Source organism: Rhizomucor pusillus (genome assembly GCF_041956525.1).
Source record: "Rhizomucor pusillus strain CBS 183.67 unplaced genomic scaffold VTP01scaffold_8, whole genome shotgun sequence".
Classification (NCBI taxonomy): domain Eukaryota; kingdom Fungi; phylum Mucoromycota; class Mucoromycetes; order Mucorales; family Lichtheimiaceae; genus Rhizomucor; species Rhizomucor pusillus.
The window spans coordinates 86,621-107,201 of NW_027192150.1; the positions used below are offsets into that span (position 1 = coordinate 86,621).

The 20,581-nt window shown below is 47.8% G+C and overlaps 9 protein-coding genes across 9 annotated transcripts; 7 read left to right on the forward strand and 2 right to left on the reverse strand.

Annotated features, from left to right (window-relative positions):
- Positions 1-19: 19 nt before the first annotated feature.
- VTP01DRAFT_10006 (uncharacterized protein) lies at positions 20-1,672 on the forward strand (the record flags this gene model as incomplete). Its single annotated transcript, XM_069378321.1, has 2 exons — positions 20-297; positions 385-1,672. 2 exons carry the CDS (start codon positions 20-22, stop codon positions 1,670-1,672), a joined length of 1,566 nt encoding a protein of 521 aa, XP_069239431.1.
- Positions 1,673-2,152: 480 nt separating this feature from the next.
- VTP01DRAFT_10007 (uncharacterized protein) lies at positions 2,153-3,744 on the forward strand (the record flags this gene model as incomplete). The annotated part of the gene is made up of 2 exons (XM_069378322.1): positions 2,153-2,424; positions 2,490-3,744. 2 exons carry the CDS (start codon positions 2,153-2,155, stop codon positions 3,742-3,744), a joined length of 1,527 nt encoding a protein of 508 aa, XP_069239432.1.
- A 290-nt stretch (positions 3,745-4,034) lies between these two features.
- VTP01DRAFT_10008 (uncharacterized protein) lies at positions 4,035-5,294 on the reverse strand (the record flags this gene model as incomplete). The annotated part of the gene is made up of 1 exon (XM_069378323.1): positions 4,035-5,294. The coding sequence occupies one exon, from the start codon at positions 5,292-5,294 to the stop codon at positions 4,035-4,037; it is 1,260 nt and encodes a 419-aa protein (XP_069239433.1).
- Positions 5,295-6,763: 1,469 nt separating this feature from the next.
- On the forward strand, positions 6,764-8,113 carry VTP01DRAFT_10009 (uncharacterized protein; the record flags this gene model as incomplete). Its single annotated transcript, XM_069378324.1, has 5 exons — positions 6,764-6,833; positions 6,930-7,056; positions 7,152-7,457; positions 7,546-7,637; positions 7,719-8,113. The coding sequence occupies 5 exons, from the start codon at positions 6,764-6,766 to the stop codon at positions 8,111-8,113; spliced, it is 990 nt and encodes a 329-aa protein (XP_069239434.1).
- A 470-nt stretch (positions 8,114-8,583) lies between these two features.
- Positions 8,584-11,577, forward strand: VTP01DRAFT_10010 (uncharacterized protein; the record flags this gene model as incomplete). Its single annotated transcript, XM_069378326.1, has 4 exons — positions 8,584-8,826; positions 8,906-9,349; positions 9,420-9,454; positions 9,522-11,577. 4 exons carry the CDS (start codon positions 8,584-8,586, stop codon positions 11,575-11,577), a joined length of 2,778 nt encoding a protein of 925 aa, XP_069239435.1.
- Positions 11,578-12,403: 826 nt separating this feature from the next.
- VTP01DRAFT_10011 (uncharacterized protein) lies at positions 12,404-13,346 on the forward strand (the record flags this gene model as incomplete). The annotated part of the gene is made up of 2 exons (XM_069378327.1): positions 12,404-12,653; positions 12,712-13,346. 2 exons carry the CDS (start codon positions 12,404-12,406, stop codon positions 13,344-13,346), a joined length of 885 nt encoding a protein of 294 aa, XP_069239436.1.
- Positions 13,347-16,592: 3,246 nt separating this feature from the next.
- Positions 16,593-18,052, forward strand: VTP01DRAFT_10012 (uncharacterized protein; the record flags this gene model as incomplete). Its single annotated transcript, XM_069378328.1, has 2 exons — positions 16,593-17,734; positions 17,797-18,052. The coding sequence occupies 2 exons, from the start codon at positions 16,593-16,595 to the stop codon at positions 18,050-18,052; spliced, it is 1,398 nt and encodes a 465-aa protein (XP_069239437.1).
- A 420-nt stretch (positions 18,053-18,472) lies between these two features.
- On the forward strand, positions 18,473-18,832 carry VTP01DRAFT_10013 (uncharacterized protein; the record flags this gene model as incomplete). Its single annotated transcript, XM_069378329.1, has 1 exon — positions 18,473-18,832. The coding sequence occupies one exon, from the start codon at positions 18,473-18,475 to the stop codon at positions 18,830-18,832; it is 360 nt and encodes a 119-aa protein (XP_069239438.1).
- Positions 18,833-19,914: 1,082 nt separating this feature from the next.
- VTP01DRAFT_10014 (uncharacterized protein) lies at positions 19,915-20,403 on the reverse strand (the record flags this gene model as incomplete). The annotated part of the gene is made up of 4 exons (XM_069378330.1): positions 19,915-19,921; positions 20,000-20,114; positions 20,173-20,277; positions 20,334-20,403. The coding sequence occupies 4 exons, from the start codon at positions 20,401-20,403 to the stop codon at positions 19,915-19,917; spliced, it is 297 nt and encodes a 98-aa protein (XP_069239439.1).
- Between the last annotated feature and the right edge of the window lie 178 nt (positions 20,404-20,581).

The following is a 20,581-nucleotide window of genomic DNA, read 5'->3' on the forward strand; positions in this document are numbered from 1 at the left end:
TCCCTCGCGCAGTCTAGTCATGAAAATCCTATCCTTAGCGACATCGGCATTGCTGATCCTTGCAGTTGATGCTCTTCCAGCGTCAGAGGAAAAGGAGAATCTTCTCCGACTTCCTCTCATCCGCACCATGCGCAGCGATGATATATTGAATACTGCTCGGTGGAAACACGTCCATCGTTTCGGAAAGCGCCAAGAGTATTCAACGAAACTCTACAACGATCAAGGATCGCAGTATCTCGTGCAAGTCGGTATCGGCACTCCTCCGCAAAACTTTACGGTCACTTTGGATACTGGCAGGTAACAACAACAGTGAAAGAATCTTTAGAAGATAAAGTTTAAATGTTTGCTTACCATTGATTGTTTTCGGGCAAAACTTGGTTGCAGCGCTGATCTGTGGGTACCGTCAAGCAAATGCCCACAGCAAGAATGCCCGTTTGGAGGTTTCCAAGAATCACAGTCAAGTTCGTTCAAGAGTAGCGGTGGCAAGTTTGGCATCCAGTACGGTATCGGCAGCGTAAATGGAACATACGTCACAGATACGGTTACTGTTGCTGGTGCTAGCGTGCCCAATCAGCAATTCGGGCTGGCCATGACAACGCAAGATATCCTGACGTCCCCTACAACCGTCGGCGGTGGCGGCGACGGCGAAGACGAGCCGGGTATCAATAACAATAGATCCAGCGTCATTGCGAACGGCATTCTAGGACTGGGCTACCCGCAACTTACAGCTGCTACCACGCAAGGGCAAAAAGCATACAACCCGTTCGTGTTCAACCTAGTGGAGCAAAAAGTGATTAGCAACCCGGTGTTCTCGGTCTACATGAATCGGGCAGACCAGCCTGGTTGGGCTGGTGAGATCATCTTTGGTGGCACAGACACTTCAAAATACTCGGGGGATCTGCAGTACCTTCCTGTGGCACAGCTGACGACGCATCAGGAGCCACTTGGACCCGGCGGTGCTCCAGACGATCAATCTTCGTCGGACAACAGAAACGGGTACTATTACTGGATGGTGTATGGGCAAGGCGTATCTGTCACGAGCAATAATGGGTCGCCGAGAAACTACAACCTGCCTTCGGTCGGTGCGTTTATTCTTGACACTGGTACGACCTTGACGTACATGCCCACGCGAATTGCGATCCAAGTCGCACAAGATCTCACTGGCCGGGGCGGCTTCCAGTTGGACAGACAATCAGGCGTGTTTATCGTCGATTGCAGTGTTGCACAGTCGTCCATGCAAGTCCAGCTACAAATGACCCGCTCACCTTCACCGTCCCAGAATCCGGTTGTTCTCAGCGTGCCCGCTTCGCAGCTCGTCCTCCCGCTTGACAGCGACTCTCCACAGACCGCATCGACCTGCATGCTCGGCATCGCTCCACTCGGTGACACTGGCGGTGGTCTCGGCTCAAACATGTTCTTGGTGGGTGACTCGATGCTTAGAAGCGCCTACCTGGTATTCGACATGGGTAAGAACCAGGTCGGCATCGCGGCTGCCAATGGAGTCGGCGGAAGTGTCAATGGTGTGAGTGCTGGTAACAGCAGCTCGTCCTCATCCTCTTCGTCGTCCTCGTCGTCATCCTCAGCGTCGTATTCTTCAAATATGCCTCCTCCTTTTACAGCCAAATGGACCGGCGCCTTAGCCTCGATCTTGCTTGCTGCTTGGTTCAATTGATAATTTGTTCCATGGCTGTCCGTAAATATCTATCTAGCTTGCTCTATATTTTTTTTTTCGCTTACTCTATATGCTTGCATTGTCCGAAAATAGACTTGCGTTGGATGCCATTGTAATCTCTTGCATGAAAACAATAGTAACCTTGCTTATTTGCACTACTATGTGATCTTTATTTTTACTTCTCTGTCTCTGCCTCTCTCTCTTTGGTGTTTCCCTTTTTCTTCATTTGGGTGATGCATCAACGCTGCTGCTTTGACGGCACTTGTCAGAATGTCCTTCTTTTTATTTGCGGGGATGTGGCGTCTTTTGCAGTATTCCACGTCGGAGGAGTATCGTCAGGTGAGGGAAGGTACCGTAAACCCCATCCTTACGACCCCAGCGCAAAAGAAGATTTTTTTCTGTCAAAGGCCTTAACCCCTTCCTTGGCCAGACCTTAGTCCTTTCTTTTCTTTTTTTTGTCTCTCTTTCTCTTAATAATTGATGCGGTGGTCGAGCTGCGTGTGCTTGTTGACAGCCATCATCGCTGCTGGTGCTGCTGGTGCTACTGCTGCTGCTGGGTCGTCGTCATCCAAGGACAAGACAATACGGTTGCCAATTACAAAACGGCAACAAAGCTGCAAGCTGCAGCGGCGAGATGTTTCTGTTACAAACTACCGGGCGCAACTGTTCAACGATGATGGATCCGAGTATTTGATCCGCATTGGTATCGGCACACCGCCCCAAAACTTTACAGTAGCGCTAGATACCGGAAGGTAAGTAAATAGAAGCCGACAGATATGTAGCAAACTACAATGTTTTAACAAACGCCCCCGAGTAGCGCTGATCTGTGGGTACCGTCGTCGCAGTGTCCCGACAAAGCCTGTCCCTTGGCCAGATTCGATCCGCACTTGTCGAGCACGTTTAAGGATACCGGTACACCTTTCCAGATCGTATACGGCATTGGAAACGCAAATGGGTCATACGCGCGCGACACAGTACACGTTGGAGGCATTACAGTCCAAGACCAGCAGTTTGGTCTAGCCGCTTTGACAGATAACATTGTAGCACCAGGCCGTGATTTAGAGGTGATGGCTGTCATGTCCCCAGAAAATGTTCCCGGTCACGATGAAATAGCAAACGGTATATTTGGATTGGGATATCCACATTTATCATCCGGAAACCAGCAGCAATCCTCGTATGTTCCTTTTATCTTCAATCTCGCACAACAGAACCTTATCGCGGAACCTGTGTTTTCTGTGTACATGGGGTCCTTGTACGACCAAGGCTGGAGCGGCGATCTGTTGCTGGGAGGCATAGACTCTACAAAGTATCAAGGGCAGATCACGTACGTGCCCGTGGCTGGTTCGCCCAAATCGAACGGAAGGATCTACACGTATTGGATGGGGCATGGCCAGAATATTCGTCTGTTGCAGGATAATACTGAAGTTGCCGTTGTTGACCACGCGTTCACGCCCACCCGCGGATTTATCATCGATACCGGTACGACGTTGACCTACATGGACCAGGATATTGCACGGAACATTGTGACTGCAATGGTCGGCAAGCCCGAGGATGTTACCTTGGACAATGCATCTGGAACGTACATTGTCCCCTGCGCTGTTTACAAGTCTCCGCATCGATTGGAACTAGCTCTATCGAACCAGAAAGAACCTTCAACGGATCCTCTGAGAATCAGCGTGCCCATCAAAGATTTAGTGATCCCACTCGACACCGATAACACTGAAAGTGCTACGCGGTGCATGTTTGGTATCGCGCCGTGGACATCAGCTGGCACAGAGCACCTAAACAGCGCGGGCATGGTGCTGGTTGGCGACAGTCTGCTGCGTTCGACATATCTGGTGTTTGACATGGGCCAGAACCGTATCGGCTTTGCAAAGGCTGTCGGTTCTGATGCAAGAATATCAGGAGGCGGCGGCACTGGCTCCAGCCCAAACGCTGACGACGACGATGATGCTGGTACACGCTTGTCTGGTTCGCAGCTTTCATCATCAGGGTCGACGATATCTACTTGTAGTACTTTTCTGCTTCGTTTCCTGCTTGTCTTTGGGATTGCCGCTTTTCACTTCAAATAAAATTTGATGTCTGTATGCAAAGTGCTATGTGTGTTTGACCCCTTTGAATAGTTTCTATGGTTCGAAAATACAACTCTTCATCGGCTTAGATATCTTTTTACGGTGCAATGTATCTGGTCACAAATAGGAAACAGAGACGACCTTTTCGAGGTACACAAATAATGCAAGGTGCGTTTATCCAGAGATTAAGGGGGAAAGACAAAAAAGGAAGCGTGCGTGTAGATATATATGTGATAACAGTGTGTGGTGAATAATAAGACGTACGATAACAAGTTTATAGTGAGCAATATCTACCAATCCTGCAGAGACTCGATACGGCATTCATCGTCTTGGTCGTTGGGATAAACCAAGTCAGTTTGTACCTGCGCAGCCCACGCAGCTGCCTTTAGGTACTCATCCCCGTAACTTCCGAGCAAATAGTCCATTCGTGACAGAATGATCCAATCCATGTATAACCGTGCATATGCCATTTTGAGATGCTGTTCTTCCGATTCAAGCAACGAGAGTTCTTGATGCTGCGGTGGCGCAAAGTCGTATCCGTCGGCCACAGCGTGTAAAACAATAGGTCGATCTTTTTGGCGGTGTTTGCCGATGGCAGCGCGCATTGTCTCTATCATATCGGAGGAAGGTGCTGACAGGAATACATGGCACTTTTTGCCCATCACTTGGGCCCTGCTGCACACGGATGCTGCTCTTGATGCCAAGCAACGAGCGCTGGTACTGTCTGTTACATGAATACCGATGCGCATCCAGCGATCGAGGACAGGCGATTCAAACCGACCAAGCGGATCAGCATAGAGCGTGCCTCCCATCAAATCTCTGTATGGTATTAAATGATTTGATAGCCAGCCTGAGGGCTTGTGGAACAGCAATCGACTTGCTAGCCAGAAACCCTCGGAAACACTCAGATCGCCTAAACGATACTGGTCCATGTGCCGTTGCAAGGACGGGTTCTGCTGCATGTACTTCCATGAATCCAGATGACTGTATCGAAGTATTCTAACATTGTTTTCCCGAAAGTTGTCAGCAAAGTTGACGTTACTGAGTTCACTCGCTGATATAGAATCCACAGTCTTGATTGTTGCTGGATCTGCGCGGCTGCTGTAAAAGTCTGCCTGTCCCATGTGCATGCTCATGTAGCTCGGTGTCGGCTCGAAAAACCACTCAAACTTGACTGGCGTATCCATATCAACAGCAAAGGCTGCTGCTCCATTTTCGTACAGTGCTGAGAATAGATATCCGTTGACTATGCTCGCCAGTCGTTCTTCCAGAGGTCCACACTGTGAATCGTGCTTGCACGTATACAGAACGAGCAGCGGCGGTGTGTCGAAATCGGGCGTGCGATTGGCAACGTAGCTCGCGAGAACGTGTGCCAACGCCGAGATTAATAGTGGATGGTTTGATCGGCGATAGGGATTTGCTTTCTGGACGATTATGTCGCTGTCAGTGGATATTGAAAGTTTCGAGTTTACGACCGAGTGGAAAGAAGAGAAGAAAAGGTATAAAAGGATGCAGCAGATGAAGACCAATGCCCAACCTTTTGGCCTCATTGTGTGCAGCAGTTGGCCTGGCTTGACCCATCCCATCGAAAGTGCGGTGATAGAAAAATAATAACTTGGATATATTTTGCCCTTAAAGATAATTTCCATCGTTCTCCTGATGAGCTTTTGCCGAATTTTTTAAATACAGCATAATCTTTGTGGTTGATGCATTTCTCTTCAGCTAGTAGATGCAAATATTTATTTTACCTGATAACCCAGGTCGCCAGATGCACGCGAGCGTTATCACAACCATGAGCTAGCCATATACATACACTTTCGTGCATCTGTATTCTTACGATGCAGTTTCGAGAACCAGACAGTCGTGAAAGGTTACCATTCGGAGTTTAGACAGAGAATTTCGTGATTTTGGCCTTTTTTGGCCAGCATCGGCGATTTGCATGGTCATAGATCATCGAAAGAAGCCAAAGGAATAAAAAAAGGGTTCTGCTGATCATTTCTGTGACAATTCAATGGTTACGTGTATGCATCATAGTGACGAATCAAAAAGCATGTATCCCAAATTGGGATGTTACTGTGTGGCGTTTGCTTTACACGTTTAAGCTTTTTCTGTGTATCGTTGTAGATCTAGTGACTTTGGCTGGGCAGCTGTAAAAAATACGAGTCGCCGCAGCCACACACCATCGTTTTTGGAAGTGCTTGCAATAAATGCGATTTATTCCTTTTTCCCGGATGTCGCATGAAGTTGGCAGAAATTAGGGTTGTGCTTGAGTCAATGAAAAAATTCGAAGCTGATACATAGGACGAGAAGATATGTATGCAGCAGAGACGGTTACAAACAAATGATAATGGGAACGTGTGGCAGCAAAGCAAGTGGGACGACGTGCATGAGCGGGACTAGTGGAAGCCCTGCGGCAGAGCTTTACCCAGAATGGTCATGAATATCCCTTTTTTACTGTCCAGTGCCGAAAGAGCGAATAGCAGCGAATTTTTCCAGAAAAGCCATTTGCCCGCCTGTCCGATGAACGTAAGCGGTTCTTGGATAAAAAAGCCTTTTTTTTTTCACTTGCGTATTCACTTGACCAGAAAAAGCAAGTTGCCCAAATCGAGATTTGCCACAGATTGTTCCACCTCATCAGAAAATTGTTCCAAAAAGCCCTGCGTGTCTGAGAATACACCCTCACGATGCCTCGGCGGAGTTTCGAGTGATTGGGAAGGTACCGAGAAACTGGCACCCTTCCATTGATGAGAAAACCCAACCATGACCTTTTCTGCTCTTTTTTTTTGGTCGACACACTGTGTCAGTGCTTTGATCCCGAATATATTTCCAGATAAGCCCTAATTACCGTTACGCAACTGTTTTGCTTCTCTTCCACTAGGTGAGAGCTCTGCCAACTGCTTTGCCTCTCACGTCCCTCCCAATAACACGATCCTCCATTGCCATTCCCTCATTGCACAGAAGTCCCTGGAATCGCAAACACAACGCACACAGCCCCCCTGTTACATGACATAGGTCCACCATGAATGCTCTTGTACCTCCTCCGATGGGTCTTGGGCGACCAAGTCGACAGAGTATCCAGTACAGACTAGGTACGCTATGGAGTGACCGCTACCAAGAAGAAAATAGAAGCCGCAAAATTATTAAACTTATCCCATTCTTTCCAATATTGACAAATGCACATCTAGTCATAATGCAACATCCAAACAGGGCGCGTTGCTGCGGGTTTGGCGAGAAGGATAAGCGGCCTGTTGATCCACCACCCATTCTCCAGCTCTGTGTAGTTGGACCGGATGGCTCGCTAGTTAAAGTCAAGCAAGTTTCCATTTTTAATTATATTGGGATTATTGCTTTCCCTCCGATGGGATGCAATCGCCGCAACTGACGATGATGGCTAACCGAAACATTAGGCAAGTCGACAATGTATCTCATTTTATCGTCCAATGCGATCTGTATTCCGTGGATCAAAAACATATTCGCAACGTCGTGTACCATCCATCATCCATCAACCCTGCCTACCCAAACACCTCAGCTGTTGTCATGACATTTCAGGAACCTACACCGATCCGCAACTTGCTTGGTACAGTCGTGTCAAGCGCATATCAATTAACAGATCTCGACAATGAACCTGGTGTCTTTTTTGTCTTTCCCGACTTGTCGATCCGCACGGAAGGACAGTTTAGGCTCAAGTTCAAATTCATCGACCTGTCTGCTGGGTATGTTCTGTAGCACCAACCGAAAACACACACACGCGAGCGCGAACGTGGGATTCACTGTCACTTTTTCTAAAAATAAACACCATAGGGAGCCGTTGACAATGAGCACCCAGGTACTCACTGAAGTCTTTAGCGATGCATTTACAGTATATTCGGCAAAAAATTTTCCCGGAATGACACGTAAATATATGTCTGGCGCGGGGAGATTTCATCGTTTTGGTCTGTTGGAAGGGATCAGCTAACACGCGGACTTTATAAAAGGCTCCACCGCACTTTCCCAGTGCTTCTCAAGGCAAGGCATCAAAATATCAGTCCGGAAGGCACCAGGCCTGAAACGCAGTACAGATGATGTATTCGGGACAAGAGATTCTACACCGACTTCGGAAACTCCCGATAGCCTCGTCTCTGCTAGTTCCAGCAGTCAACGTGAAGGAGCGGAAGCTTCTCCAAGCGGCAGCAGTAGTAGCACCAGCAACATTAAGGAGTCAAAGGGGTCAATAAGCAGCAGCAGTGGAAGCAACACAATAACAGATGTCGGAACACCTCGTAAACCAACCACCTCGTATACTCGCATCGACATATCAACAGTCCTCGACTTGGCCCCGCCTTCCGACAAGCAGAATAAACAAGATAGCAGGTCTCAGGACCCGTCGTAAATGCTTCGTGGTTCTCAATTGGGTGGAAATTGATTCCTTTTGATTCTTTTCTTCCATTTTGCACGCTATCAAACCTCGAGTCGTGTGTGCTTCAGACAGCACGATCTTTAATAACTGTATATATAATAGTATTATCCTTTTAACTAGGTCTAAAAAAGCTGTAGATATCTTGACAGGCTCCCGTTGATAGATCTTCTTATAAATATGCGACAGGGCAGACATTCTAGTGCTTCTTCTTTCCAGTTTACTCCTCGTCTTGCACCTCCTCCTTGTTCTACTCGACACCGCTCTTGCTATTTCTTCTCCATAGCAGCAAGGGGGAGAGGGAGCGGGGCCGCGCGCAACTCCTCGCTTTTGCTTGATAAAACCAGAAACCCCTCCTTTCCTGGTACCAATGTTACACGATCGTCGTACGGAAAACGTGAACATGTTCATTTAGATCGTCCTCTTTCTCTCTCCTACTTGTCGTTATGGATTCTTGCTCACTTGATGACTCGCCTCCTCCTGTGAGCATTGACAGCTCTCTGAATAACAACAATAACAACAACGCCTCCAGTGCAACCGCCAAGACCACAATCGCTCAGCGACGTCGAGTTGCCGCTTCTCCTGACAAGTTGCGATTGTATGCGCAGTGGTCCCATGATGCTAGTCAAGCATCAACCAACGCCATTCCGAGCCAACTTGAGCAAGAAAATGCAGCTTTGCCGCCGCAGGTAAGTTGCGCGCGGAGAGGATTGCATTCCCTTCCGATATGTAGCTTATCAATGAATTTTGTTTTTGTTTCGGCATCAGGACTCGGAAAATGATCTGCTCGAGCATGTAGAGAGACAGCAGGGCCTTTTACATCTTGATCCCAAACCTTCCTGCCTCGATACTCTGGATACGTCCCCGGTAGATGATCCTTTTTGGAAATGTCTTATAGAAAATTATGCAGAAACGGCGACAAGGCTACCGCGCATGTTGATCACTGAATTGCGACGACAGCCGATACCTCACCGCGACCTTGTATGGCAAGCAATGGCGCACTCGGCCGATACTCACCTTGCAGCCATGTACGACCGTCTTGTACAGGGCGACATGGGCATTTCGTCGTACGAACGTGTCATCGACCGAGACGTCGCACGAATGACCATGGGCCAGCAAACTGCAAGGCTGCTCAAAGCTTACAGTGTCTACGACGCACAGCTTGGATATTCACAGGGTCTCGCCGCCCTCGCTCGACCGCTGCTGATGGTGGTAAGTACCCAACATCCTCTGCTTGATATCTTTATGATTTCTCAACGTTGTTATCTGTGGGTTTACATAGATGGATGAAAAAGCTGCCTTTTGCACTTTTGTGAGGTATACATGTTATTTACGCAGCGCGAGAGAAATATCGTTTTTCTCATGTATATATATGCCTCTTTAGACTCATGGAAACGTATGAAATGCGAAGTTTGTTTACGCTCAATATGGAAGGCTTGCATCTTATTCTGCATCAGTTTGAAACACTTGTCGCTCAGATTTGTCCCCTACTCTATGATCATCTTGCTGAAAATTCGATCCGGCCAGCAATGTATGCGTCGCAGTGGTTCCTAACTCTATTTGCCTCATCGTTTCCTACGCCACTTGTTTTGCGAATGTACGATCTTGTTTTCGCCCAGGGAGCTATCCTGACCGCTATGCGTGTTGCCGTCGCCGTTATGCAAAAGTTGCAAGATCGCCTGCTGCAGATCCACCAATTTGAGCAACTCATGACTTTCCTCACAAATGGCACCTTGTATGACAACGAGGCGGACCTGATAGAAACGGTTTTTGAGCTCAGCTCCGTTATTACATATGCAAAACTGGACAGCGTCGCCCAAACGCATCACAGAGAACTGGAACAGGAGCAGAGCAGGGCTCAACAATTGGTTGCGCTGCGACTAAGCAACAGAAAGGTTAAGCGCGAATCTTGGTTTTCCTGGAAACAGACACCCACGTCTCCGCCTACGTCGCCAACCACACATGCACAGCAGCAGCAGCAACAACGACGCACTTCTATCAACCAGGACCGCGCAGCTGTCTCGGTGCTGCACCAGCAAATCGAAGATTTAGTCACTGCCTTGTCGCAACTCCAAAAGGACCACTCTCAGCTCCAAGAGTCTGTCACATCCATGCACCTGAAACAATTGGATCACGAAGCTGAGCGAGACAAGCTACTCAAACGCAACGCAATTTTGGAAAAGAAGGTCAAAAAGTACAAGGCAAAGTTAATCAATCAGGAAAAGAATAATCTTCCGCCAGCAGCACCCAACGACGCACACTTTAAAGAATTTGTTGATTCTCTACGCATGAGCGGCGACTTTGGTGCCTTGGTAGCCGGTGCCTTGGCGAGTCCGTCCACCGAACGTATTCCTCCATTGTCTGATGCCTCTAAGCAACGCAGGAGCAGCCAGCTATCCAACAGTAGTGTCAGCACGATAAACAGCAGCAACCGCGACAGCGAGAATGATACCGTGGCGACTACTGTGGTGGCAGACGATGTCCCTGAAGACACAACCGCTGCTAACACTCACAGCAAACAGGAGGATAAGCAGCGACAGGACGAGGACGACAAATCATCAGCTGCTGCCCAACAGTCTATGCATCAAATCACGTCTGAACTTGTATCTATAAAGCTGGCAAACTTTGAGATGGGTCAAAAATACGAGCAACTGTGCCAAAAATACGAAGAATCACAGCGGCAGCTATTTTCAGTCCAAGACGAAAGGGACTCGCTTGCGAGACAGCTAGCTGATCTGCAGGTGGAGCTGGAAGCGGCGCGTTCAGACAAGGAGATCGTGCTGCAGGAGCACGAGGAGATTCTCAAGGAGAATGAGGAACTGGCGGAGAAAGCAATGGCGTCCAAACGGACCGCCTCTGAACTCCAATTTGAGAAAATGGCACTTGTCAAGGACGTCCAAAATCTCGAAAAGCGCGTGCAGACACTCGAAAAGGAAAAGCAAGAATATCTCCTACCTCGTGGTACCTTCTCCGAAGAAGTGTTTGCGGCACATCGCATCCTTTTCGATGAGCACAGACAACAGCAACAAAATAAGCGGCACACATTGGCAACAACTGCTGCAGACAAATCAGCCCTTGAACTGCAATCAAAATATGTCGAGAGCGATTTGCGGTGCCGAGAGCTGGAGAAACTGCTTGCCGAGGCTAAAGTCAAGATAGCAGAGTACGAAGCTGCCACCAACGCTATCTCCCCGCGAGCATCCATGATCCAGATGAAACGTACCTCTACTGCATCCTTGTCCATACTCGCAGGTGCCAGCCGAGTAACATCGCCTACCGATTACTCGCACCACCGAGACTCGACTGAAAGTTTTGCCTCGTCTGTCACCTCCGCAACGTCTCTTGGAAGCGCGCCTGTCCAACAAAAGAGATCCAGCATGTATGCTCGGCTCTGGACACCTAGAAACAGTCTTGCTAAGCAACCGGAGGAGGTATCTTGATTTTTCTACGCTGCTGATTGGAAAATATTATCGAAATTATGCTGGTCATGACAATGCAGCGTAGAAACAAACATATAAATATATACGATACCCTCCTACCACCACAACCTTCCATCACATGCACGTCTAACTTCTTGCTGCTCTCTTCTTCAATCTTTCCCCTCAACGCGCGCTGACTCACCTCCATTATACACTTGCTCCCTCCCTCTTCCTTTTTTGTTGCCAGAATTTTGCCCTCTTGCGTCTTGTTTGTGTATCCTTGGTATTTCTTTCTTTCCTCTTTTTGCTCGCCTTCTTCCGAGTCATATACATACATTATTAAAGTTATTCCTATTTCCAGATGGCCAATGACCTGGCTCGGTGCTACATACCGCCAAAGATAATTTTCGCATATGATCGTTAGAAGAACCGAATCTAAGGTTTCACTGACGATGGGCCAATGAGCCATGCCATATGAGGGTACAGACATAAATTAGTGACGTGTATCGTAGCCGCAACCGTGAGCTTTCTTTACTCGAACAAGCTTACGTATGCTTCTTTGGTTGTCCAGGATATCAATGCGGCAAATAGATACCGTGTTGGCTTAAGGTTAGCACTCACTTTGTGCCGAGAAATGAATGAACAAATAGAGATTCACGTGCTGATTGAGGTTCCACAAGGACGCGTCTCCACACTATTGCTAGGTGACACAAAGGGGCAAGGACATACACACAGAACAGGCTGTCACGTCAATGTTTTTGCATATGAAAGATTAAAGGTGAAAGGTATAAATATAGACGATATTATATTGCGTTTCTCTTCTTTCCTACAGTATATAGCAAACACAATGGTCGTCATCGAAACCAACCACCGCCACGCTGCCGAGGCTCGCAAGTCCCTCGCCTACCTCAAGGAGCTTTCTGCCAGCCTTGATGGTTGGGAGCTGACCACCGAGAAGGAAGGTGTCAAGCTTTACTCTCGTGCTGCAAAGGACAGTGCTATCGCGATTGTCCGCGGCGACACTGAAATCAAGAAAACCGATCTTACTCCTCGCCAAGTAGCCAGCGTTGCTACCCAGCCAGGTTGCCGCAAAATCTGTAAGCAGTGTACTTCCTTGCTGAACAAGCAAACATGTTGAACCAAACTTTCATCCAGGGGACGAAAAGTTTGATGTTTCTGAAGTCAAAGAAATGTACAGCCACTGGGAATCCCTGTTCTGGTCCAAGATCAAGGCGCCCTGGCCTGTGAGCCCTCGCGACTTCGTCGGCATTGCCCTTCGCGACTTTGACGACGATGAGTGCTACGTTTCTATGTCGTCCATCGTCGACGACGCTGTTCCTCCCGTCTCTGGCTGTGTCCGCGGCAACTTGATGATTTCCGGCTGGAAGATCAAAAAGACTGAAAACGGCCTTGCTCTTACTTATATCACTCAGGTCGACTTGGCTGGCTCCATCCCTAGCTCCTTCTTGAAGAGCATTAACCTGCAAGTCCCGCTCTGCGCTGGCAAGGTCGCAGAGTATGCTAAGAACTACGGCTCTCCTCCATCCGTACTTACTTGCAATCTAGTATACAAGAAGGAAACCTTTGACCACGCGAGCCGTAGGTTCCAGGCCGAGGTCGAAGGCCAGGGCGGCGAATGCACCTGGGAAGTCAACCGCAAGATGTATCCCAACGGCTTCAAGGTCGACGCCGCAGCTCCATACGACATCTCCGAGGCTGAAAACGGTAACGCGCGTGTCATCGTCAAGAACGTCACTGGTTCTATCACCGTTACCATCAGCAAGGCTTAAAGGTCTCACTCAGATAGCCTTGGTGTTGTATCTCTTCTGCCTGCAATTGTACGTTTTTTCCCTCTTTCCCTCGTTATCCACTCTGTTGTTTTATTAAACTTGTAGATATATTCTTTAATTTTTCTTTCTCAGCATTGATTCCGTGCAAATCGATCGAAAAGCTTGTCTTTTCACTGTGCTGTGTTCTTATATTGGCTCGGATCTGGGAAAATCGAGATCTGGTCCCCGCGCTCCGCATGATATTCACGTCAATGGTGGAACATTAGGCAGTAAATTACTACCGCGGCGCAAGGTATGATTGAAGCGATTATGCCCTAATATGCACACCCAATCTTTTCTGCATAGTGTGTGCCATCAATAATAGTAGGCATGACGTCGGTGCTCAGCATCGAAAAGAGGAATATCAAGAAGGACAAAAAAAGCTCCACTTTACATTAGCGCATTTCTAACTCCCCACAACTCAGCGTGAGGAGGAGCTGCCTTTTAGCCAGATCAAAAAAATTTACTGAACTATGTAAACTTTAGTACGACAGAGAAGAAGAAAAATGCACCGGATTGATTGATGGATGAAAAAGGAAAATCAATTTAGCGCTGCTGCTACGTCTTGCGAAGGAAGGGCCCTCGCGGTTCATGGATATACGATCTTGCAGCAGCAACAGCAGCGAAAGATAAAGAGCTGTTGAAAATCACCCGCCGCTGCATTTAACCGTGTTTACGGTTTCGGCCGGTGTACACCGCCGAATATTGGAACGATCTACAAGCTCGTTTATTTGCTGCAGCAGAAACTCTGATTCCGCCCGCTGCTCGAAGCAGTAGTCCGCACCACAAGATCGTGAGAAGTAAAAAAAGAAAAAAAAAGCAAAAAGAGGAATACTGTAAGACGGTAAAGAAAACAAAAAGCACGTCATTGTCAATCTACTTCTTTCAGTACCTGCATGCCTTTGGATCAAGGAGAAGGAGAGCACAATTTTGATCTTCAAAATTCTTATCCAAGTTACTGGAAACTTTGGATAAACATTCAACGGACGGCGTGCTTATCCGAGACACTTGGCAAATGTCTGTGTAAATGTCACAGTTCGTACGATGACACGTAAATCAGCCAAAGATGCAAAATCGTGACCTCGGACGAATAGAAGTCAACTCGATTGATATTGCGTGCCATCGATTACAACTCAGTTAGAAGCATTCTGCAAAAGATATCAGATAGTTTGTGCAGCCAAACACACACGCCATGGCTCCGGATCAAAAGGACAGGATTAATAAGCAGCTAGTCATCACCGAGTTTGCGTGATCTCATGTAACAAGAGGTAGCCAAGGAACAACAATTGAAGTTTGTAACTCCATGACAACGCACGACGTTGCGAGGGTCCAGATCAGTCCAAGCGATAATTGCAAGCGAGAGATCAGTAAGTTTAGCCCATCGGATAATTATCATGCCTGCCCTTCCGTTCGAAAGGAAAAAAGAAAAAATCTCGCAGCTGAATTTACACAACACGGACCTACCTATCACGATCTCGGTCGGTCATTACATTACTTGATCCGCTACATCGATCGCAACCGTTATTCTTGCAGTCTCCTCGATATTGCGATCGATGAAGAGATGGCAAACGATAGCAGACAGAGAGAAAGAGAGAATAGTAGGAGGAGGATGTGGAGGGAGGGTGAAATGGATAGAGTAAGCGACATTGCAAATCAAACACTTTAGGCAGAACTTTCTCGCGTTTCGTGTTAACGATGCTTTATTGTGTCTGTTAGAAGTGTGGTGGGGCCAAGGAAAAAAATTGGACCTGAGCGGTAAAAAGAATGCCCGCGAACGAGTGAAGGAGAGAATGAGAGCAAGTCGCGCTTATTGCGTGGATCAAAGAGGTGCCGAGATCCAGGTTATGACAAATTTTTTGGGAGCGACAGTAGGGTGGGGGACTAATCTGAATAGACCAAAAGGATAATACTGATGAGGCAACATAATGCGCGCGCAGGCGCGGAATATGGAACAGCAAAAAGTCGGGCTGTTGCGGACACACAACAATTGACGGCACAATTTTTTACTTCCGTGAAAAACGCAACGAATATTATACACGACTCATCAGTTTGGGATACGGGAAAACAATTGAAGCCATCATCACGATCTGGTTCTTTTGGTCTCGTGTGTCGTTTTGCTCCTTCTCCTCCTCCTTGTTGCTTCTTCATAATTGCGGCGGTGGTGGTGGGACGAACTGAGAACCAACGTGAGATATAAGCGTTGTATTGTCAAGTTCCCTTTTAGTTGGCATGGTTACGTTTTGGTTTCCTGAAACGTGGCAAGGAGCTTTTTCATCGGGGGATATCACATTTAACGGAACGGAAAATCCGACACGCCGGGCGAATCAGCATGAGAGGCATGTACGGGGCCGACACTGGAAGGGCCGTCCTGTCTGATCTGCGGGTCATCTTTTTTCAGCAAGTTCGGCACGTTCCCCGACTGCGCCAGTAACTGCTGATAAATCAGAATGAGACCGATCAGGAACGTTTTCTACAGCGGAAAAGCGTTACGTGGCTGCTTACCAATCTCTGCTAGCAAACGAGCAAAGGTAGAGATGATCTGACAACAAGAGTGTTATCGGGCTTGCGACACAGGGCCGGGATCAGGAATGACGCATAATCTGTGATTTGGGTTTCTGGGAAGGAAGGGGAGTCGCGGTGGGGAGTCGCGGGCGAACATTGAGAATAAGAGGAAAATGGAAGATGTTTAGCCGTGAGTGTGTTACGGTCAAGTCAGCCGCCCCGGGATCCGCTGGTTTTCGGTAGAACATTGAATTTGCAGGCGTCCACACCCCCCGCTGATGCTTGGAACACACACACACATACTCTCGCACACATATGAATAATCTGATCTGAACTTGGAACTGATATAAAAGCGCTTAAAAAATCTCGTTCTTCTTGCTTCTTTTTTTAAATGGTTCATGTTCCCATTGCTACTTTAATCAAGTACGCATAAAACTCTAATCGGTGAGTATTCTCTTGGCAACCATTGCGTACGTGCGTGTGTGTGTGCTTGGCTGCGTGTATGCGTGCTGCGTGAAAGAAGAAAGGCCCGTTTGATCTGCAAAAAAAAGAGTGAGAGAGAAACCCAACGCCCCAGCTTGTTTATTTGTCATCCGTATTGACTCTTTTCTCTTTCTCTTTCCTTTGCTTTCTTCCTTTCTTCTATCTCTCTTTCCTGCCTTGATCAGAACATCAAAGAAGAAAATCAACTAGTAAAACACACGGATGGACCTATCTACACTCACTGCACCTGCTACACCGCCGTACGATCATCTACACTGTGAAAGAACAGCTGCGACTTCCGGACCATCAAGATCACCATCAACATCTACTATTGCTTCCCCCGATCATCAAGCATCGATAAGCAGCTCAGCGGCGTCTCGGTCACCAGCGAGCCCTGCAACATCAAGCCAGCAGATCGACAGTGCTAGCAATAATGATGATCAGGCCCAAAAGGGACAGTTCCATCAACATCCTGCAACGATGCCATCTCCTCCCGAGCTTCTCCATGACAGCGAAGAAGACGAAGAAGATTCTCTTGGTTCGACCACGCCGGCGCTACATTTGGATAACCATCCTCCTCATCAGCCGACGAAACATAGTAGGAAATCGGTGCCACATAGATCACCACCCGCGGTCAAAGATGCTATCCAAGCCAGTGCACTCGACAAGAGTGTCGTGTTTCAGCTTGACGTCAGATCACATCCATTCTTCCCGGCATCGACCTCGCATAATCAGACATGTCCTGAATGCAAATTGACCAACTGCTGTGGCATGGCATGCACTACTCGGATCATCTGTGGCGAATCTCTGTTGACAGCTCTTCGCAAACGAGTCGCGCAAGCCCGAAGCGAGCACAGCAACCACCACCATGTGCGCCGTCGGATGGCCATGCAGCGTCCTTCCTTCAAGCGAACTAGGCGCACGACGCACATTGAAATACCCCGAGCCGAATCAACTGATCTGGCTGCTGTCTCCGCTGCCTCCACATCCTTCGCACCATCCCCATCATCTCCTACTCCTCACCACTCATCCACGTTATCTCCAGCTGCTACGCCTTCTTCGCCAACCCACGCACCGACGCCTCCTGCTCAGCCCCAGGATGTTGCAAACAACAACAACAACAACAACAACAACAACAACAATAACTCAGCAGCCCATCATCATCGCCAAGCATCCGCATCCTTCTCATCCACCTCTGCAGTATCCTCAGGCCGGCCCTCTCGCGTCAAAGGTCCCTGTCAAGCTTGTCGGGAATCATCTGACGGTTGTATGCGCAAAGCTTTCAACTGGCCATTCCCAACCAGCTCAAGTTACAATGATAAGGGCAAGCCATTTGTTTACTTATGCAACAAGTGCGGTCTAAGGTACATGATACATGGCTCGATTTCCATAGATCACACCACGCTAAACTCTTCTATCTTGATAGATACAACAAGAGCGGAGGTTGCGTTTGCCGTCACTGCCGCTGGGTGTTTTGCAAAGAAGAGAAACGCAAGGCTCTCCAGCATATTGAACATATGATCCGCTCTCGGCCGGATGGTCGTGTTGATCCAGATGAAGATATTGAAGGCTTTGTATGCTCGCCAAAGTACTGGTCATGTGGCCGGCCTTGGAAAGTTGGCTGGGTCTTGCAGCAAAACAACGCTGATGATTTGGATGACGATGCAATGATGCTCGACTAGGCCACAACTGTAATTTTTTTTCCTTTCCCATATGTCTTTCGATCTTTCTCTCTCACTGTGTCTCTCGATCTATCTCCTTCCTTCTGTCTGTGTGTGTTTCCTTCTGATCACTGCCTCCCTCTCTTTCCCTTGTATATACTTGTTTCCCCTATACACATGCCTTTCTTTCCTTCTTTCCGTGTTTTATGTATGGTGTTGCACAGCTGTCATTCACACTCTCTTCTTTTCTTCGTATTTGATTTGGCTTTCTTATCCAGGACATAAAGTTGCTCTTCCGATTCAGGGTTTGTTACACTTGGGGGGACCTGTCTGCAAATGCAAAGGAGGAGTTGTTGAAGCACTATGATGCAATTTTGGAAATCGAGTTTACGCGTCCTTGCCCCAAGTTACAGTAGTACGCGTCACCTACCGTATCCGTTTATGGAACTCCGGGAGAACCATTGGACGTGTGTGTTTTCTCGCATGACACTACTTTTTGCCTTCTGCTGCGTATCGCAAGATGGCACTCTTCTGTGGAAAACCAAGCCATTTGCCAAGCCTTTTCATCAGCAGGAAGTGCTCTTCCCCACCAAGCATTCAATCATTCATGTGCCAGCAAGCTTGCGATGCAAACATTGGCTGCATCGCGATCCACCATCACTGGTTTTGCTGACACGGCGGTGGTGGCCGATCACGATAATGATGATGATCCGCTTTGTCGGCTCGGCAGCCAATTCTTCCACAGTTTTCGGTGCTGACGAATCGCTTACAAACACGATAGCCCAATCGGAAGAAATTTAAGCGATGTTTACTCATTGTTCTCTTTTACTACCCATTGACATTTCACACTTGCCACGTTCGCTTGGCGTGACCGTGCAAAACCACATCTCTCTTTTCTTCCCATGTGTAGAAGGATGCCACGCTCATTATGCACCCGATCTCTTCGCGGCGCACGCACGTTCCCAGATCAAAAAATGGGGGCGCTCGAAGACGATCTGATCCATCGCATATGACTGATCTATCTACTATCTATACTTGCAGTTGTTCTCTGTTGCCATGCGTCGTTATATATACGATGATACTGAATCTTAGCATTCCCTCGTTGCATCATCGCTGTCATCATTTGTGATTCATCGGGTCTATTAGTCTTGCGTGAGACTATGCAGCAGATGGTCAATAATGGAATTGCAAGGTGACCAAGCGAGATCGAAAGCATTTTCTAGCATTACAAAAACTTTTGCAAATGTGGATTATCAACCATTGATGAGTAAACGCCATTGCCGCCTCCGTTCAAATCCAGCCGTGTCATGGAATTGGGAAATGAGGAAGTCGCATGGTGCTCTGATTGCTGAGCATTGTGGCACAGTTTCCAGAGCCTCATGGGCGTCGTCGTCGTTTCGGAAATTTCCACGGCAAGAAACAGCCCATGCATCACAGCAGGATATGTAAAGTGTATTGCTCGCTACTGCATTCGTCGAATCCCCGCGAGAGCGTCGCTGCTATGGATACTGCGCTTGTGCCATACAGACGACAAAGTATATATAATCGCAAATGCAAATGATGACTACTGGACCCCGGTCGTTTGGAACCGATGAGCTGGCTGAGTCGCGAAAATAAAAAGCATTTAGCAAGAAGCGATCAGGTCGGATGCGAGCGCCGACACGAATGAACGAAAATATATCCAGCCGGATAAACCCTGCTGCTGCTGCTGCTGCTCATATGCAGCAAGCAACGTGGTCCAAGAAGGAGGGAACTTCAACAGATGAGTAAAATGGGAAGCAGTCCATATGAACAAGGTACACAGGATCAACATCTCGCAGGCCCCGCTTGCTCCCAAAAAAAGACAACGGACACGCTGATTCATCGTTAAACCTGAGAAAGCTTTAGTCACTGAATCATACGATATCCGTATCTCAACGTCATCAAAAAGCTGTGTTATTCCAAACATTAGCGAAACAGCAAACTTACATGCTAAATTCGGGGGAGTGTACTTGCCTCAACAGAGTGACGAGGCCAGCGGGCATGAATTTGCCGCTGTTGTAATAGCGGAAACCCATAGTAACGAGGAGAATCATGCTGACGACTATGTATATCTGTTAGCATGATTGACACATGGTGTGTATGTTCGTGCCTGGACGGACCTAGGGCAAACAGGACGTTTTTCGGATTGTTGGAAACTTGGTACGCACCCGCAACTGCTGCCAAACCAAAGACCGATCCCGAGGCCATGGATGCAACGCTGCCAGCTTTTGGGAAAATGAGCATTCTCACTCAATTCAAAAGCTTACGAGGAGGGGTTTACCTTTCAAGTAGCCCACAGCGCCACCTACAAACACTAGAGCTCCGTACGCATAACCGAGGTAATCCGTCATTACAAGAGTTGTTGGGCGGTTTCGTTTATGACTTGCAGCTCGGTCAGCCTAACTGCGCTGCTGGTCTTTTTTTTTGTGCCACCTGAAAGATGACGTTGAGATCAACAACACAGGAGGAGGGAGTCGCGTCGCCTTTTTTTTTTCTTCCTCTCATTTTTGACCCAATTTGGATGATTTC